The 3387-nt window shown below is 56.2% G+C and overlaps 1 protein-coding gene across 1 annotated transcript; it reads right to left on the reverse strand.

Moving 5' to 3' along the window:
- Positions 1-220: 220 nt before the first annotated feature.
- Positions 221-3387, reverse strand: LOC132249295 (zinc finger protein 883-like). Its single transcript, XM_059723963.1, has one exon. It carries the CDS (start codon positions 3041-3043, stop codon positions 923-925), a length of 2121 nt encoding a protein of 706 aa, XP_059579946.1. The 5' UTR covers positions 3044-3387; the 3' UTR covers positions 221-922.

Below are 3387 nucleotides of genomic sequence, written 5' to 3' on the forward strand. Positions count from 1 at the left end.
CCCATAAACAGGGCATGAGTAGGTGTGAAGGGAGGTTTGGTTGGAGAGACCAGAAAGGACTTGGTGCATTTAGTGTGTTTTGCACGTGGCTTCAGACATTGTAATGGGTACGGGTGGCCAGCGGGCCTTTGTACGGGTGCGCAGGTGCACAGGAGTGTGGGTGCAAGGGTGCAGGGTTTTTTTTTCTGTAACAGGATCGGTTTACATACATACAACCATATATAGAGAGAGAAATATATTTTTACAAAAAACAAATCTCATCTCCCCTTCGTTGGGGCTGATCTCTGCCTGAGGTGTTTCTTCTTACCCCTTCCCCACAATCAAAACTTGGGGGTGAGTGTCTGGGTTCTGGACTCCCACTGTGCCCTACAAGGGACAAAGCCTGGGGGAACTCTTTGTTCAGGTCACCAGCATGAGGGTGCTTGTCTGAATGCACCACTGGTGGGTGCTGAGCAGGCAGACATCTCCCAGGGCTTCCTGCACGGCTGGCAGAAATAGAGATGCTTCTGGGTGTGGATGTGCTGATACTGGGACAGGTGGGAGAGATGGGGGAAGCTTTTCCAATACTCAGAGCACCGATGTAGCTTCTCCCCTGTGTAGATGCACTGGTGTTCGGCACAGGCTGCCGGAGTAGGTGAAGCTCTGCCTCCACTAAGAGCAATGATGTGGCTTCTCCCCCTTTGTGGATGCACTGCTGCTGGGCCAGCTTGGAAGAGGGGGTGAAGCTCTTCCCACACTCATAGCACTGATCTGGCTTCTCCCTTTTGTGGATAAGCTGCTGCTGCACCATATGGGAAGAGTGGGGGAAGCTCTTCCCACACACAGAGCACTCATGTGGCTTGTCCCCTGTGTAGACATGCTGGGGCTAGGCCCACCTGAAGGACAGTGTGGAGCACTTCCCACATGCAGAGCACTAATGTGGCTACTTCCCTGTGTGGATCAGCTGATGCCGGGTCAGGTGGGAGGATCGGCTGAAGCTCTTCCCACACTCAGAACAGTGATGTGGCTTCTCCCCTGTGTGGATGCGCTGGTGCTGGGCCAGGTGGGAGGACTGGGTGAAGCTCTTCCCACACACAGAGCACTGATGTGGCTTCTCCCCTGTGTGGATGAGCTGGTGATGGGTCAGGTGGGAGAGTCGGGTGAAGCTCTTCCCACACTCAGAACAGCGATGTGGCTTCTCCCCTGTGTGGATGCGCTGGTGCTCAGCTAGGTGGGAGCATTGGGTGAATCTCTTCCCACAGACAGAGCAGTGATATGGCTTCTCCCCTGTGTGGATGAGCTGGTGCCGAGTCAGACAGGAGCGGCTGGTGAAGCTCTTCCCACATGCAGAGCACTGATGTGGCTTCTCCCCTGTGTGGATGAGCTGGTGCCGGGTCAGACCGGAGCGGTTGGTGAAACTCTTCCGACACACAGAGCACTGATGTGGCTTCTCCCCTGTGTGGATGAGCTGGTGATGGGTCAGGTGGGAGGGTCGGGTGAAGCTCTTCCCACACTCAGAACAGCGATGTGGCTTCTCCCCTGTGTGGAGGCGCTGGTGCTCAGCTAGGTGGGAGGACTGGGTGAAGCTCTTCCCACACACAGAGCACTGAAATGGTTTCTCCCCTGTGTGGATATGCTGGTGCTGTTTCAGGCTGAAGATGTAGGTGAAGCTCTTCTGACACACAGAGCACTGATATGGCTTCTCCCCTGTGTGGATGCGTTGGTGCTGTGTCAGACTGGAGCGGTTGGTGAAGCTCTTCCCACATGCAGAGCACTGATGTGGCTTCTCCCCTGTGTGGATGCGCTGGTGCAGTGTCAGGCTGGAGATGTAGGTGAAGCTCTTCTGACACACAGAGCACTGATGTGGCTTCTCCCCTGTGTGGATGCGTTGGTGCTGTGTCAGACTTGAGCGGTTGGTGAAGCTCTTCCCACATGCAGAGCACTGATGTGGCTTCTCCCCTGTGTGGATGCGCTGGTGCAGTGTCAGGCTGGAGATGTAGGTGAAGCTCTTCTGACACACAGAGCACTGATGTGGCTTCTCCCCTGTGTGGATGCGCTGGTGCTCAGCTAGGTGGGAGCGCTGGGTGAATCTCTTCCCACAGACAGAGCAGTGATATGGCTTCTCCCCTGTGTGGATGAGCTGGTGCCGGGCCAGGTGGGAGGAATGGCTGAAGCTCTTCCCACACTCGGAGCACTGATGAGGCTTCTCCCCTGTGTGGATGCGCTGGTGCCGGGCCAGGTGGGAGGAATGGGTGAAGGTCTTCCCACACACAGAGCACTGATGTGGCTTCTCCCGTGTGTGGATCAGCTGGTGCCGGACCAGATTGGAGGACCAGGTGAAACTCTTCCCACACACAGAGCAGTAATATGGCTTCTCCCCTGTGTGGATGTGCTGGTGCTTGGTCAGGTTCCACGATTGGGCGAAGCTCTTCCCACACACAGGGCACTGATGTGGCTTCTCGCCTGTGTGGATCAGCAGATGACGGACCAGGTCAGAGGACCAGGTGAAACTCTTCCCACACAGAGAGCAAGGATGACGCTTCTCCCTTGCGTGCATGCACCTGTGCCTGGCCACGCTGGAGGGCTGCCTGAAGCTCTTCCCACACCTTGTGCAGCCGTGTGGCTGCTGCCTCCTCTGCACAGAGAGGCTGGTCAAGCTCTTCCCACACTTGGTGCTAACATGGGGCTTCTCCCCAGCATGCTTTATCTTGTGCAGAGCCAGGCACGAGGGGCAGCTAAAACTCTTCTTGCACTCAGGGCAGGAGTGGGCTCTCCCCCTGCGCTTGGTGGTGGGCTCCTGCTTCCCTCTGAGGCCCCCCATACTGCCTTGGTTTGCATGCAGTGTCTCTCTCCAATGGGCCTTTCCTTTCTGCCTCTTCTGGTGTCTCAGCACCACAAATTCATCCCTGGACCTTGGGCTGTTTCGGGCTTGTTTCCCTTCTTCACTCCAATGCCCAAATAGAGATGGGACCTTGTTCACTGCTACATTCTCCTGCTTTTGGAGCATCCCCTGACCCTTATGCCATTGGTCTGTTGCTGAGGTCAGGGAATCCACCTCACCCATACTCCCCAGGGAAGCCCATGCTGGCTCCAGCTTTCCAGGCCCTTCCTCAGCAGCTGGCTCCTCAGTTCTGCTCAGCAACCAGGCATGTCCTGCATGGGAGGAAGAAACACCAGATTAGTCCCTGCCCTGCTGCCAAGGGGCAAGCACTGCTATTCCTTCTGCTGGGATGGGCCTCAGAGCAGGACTGGACCTTGGCACTTCTGTTTCCTCAAGAAAACTAGGTGTTTCTGCCAAAATCCCAAGTGCTGGGGGTGAGGCCATGCCAGGTCCCTGTGCCAGTCTCATCTTCTCTACTCGGTGGGGTTAAGAGGCAGACTCTCAAGGTTTCTGGCCCAGCTCTCAGC

This window comes from Alligator mississippiensis, chromosome 1, assembly GCF_030867095.1.
Source record: "Alligator mississippiensis isolate rAllMis1 chromosome 1, rAllMis1, whole genome shotgun sequence".
Classification (NCBI taxonomy): domain Eukaryota; kingdom Metazoa; phylum Chordata; order Crocodylia; family Alligatoridae; genus Alligator; species Alligator mississippiensis.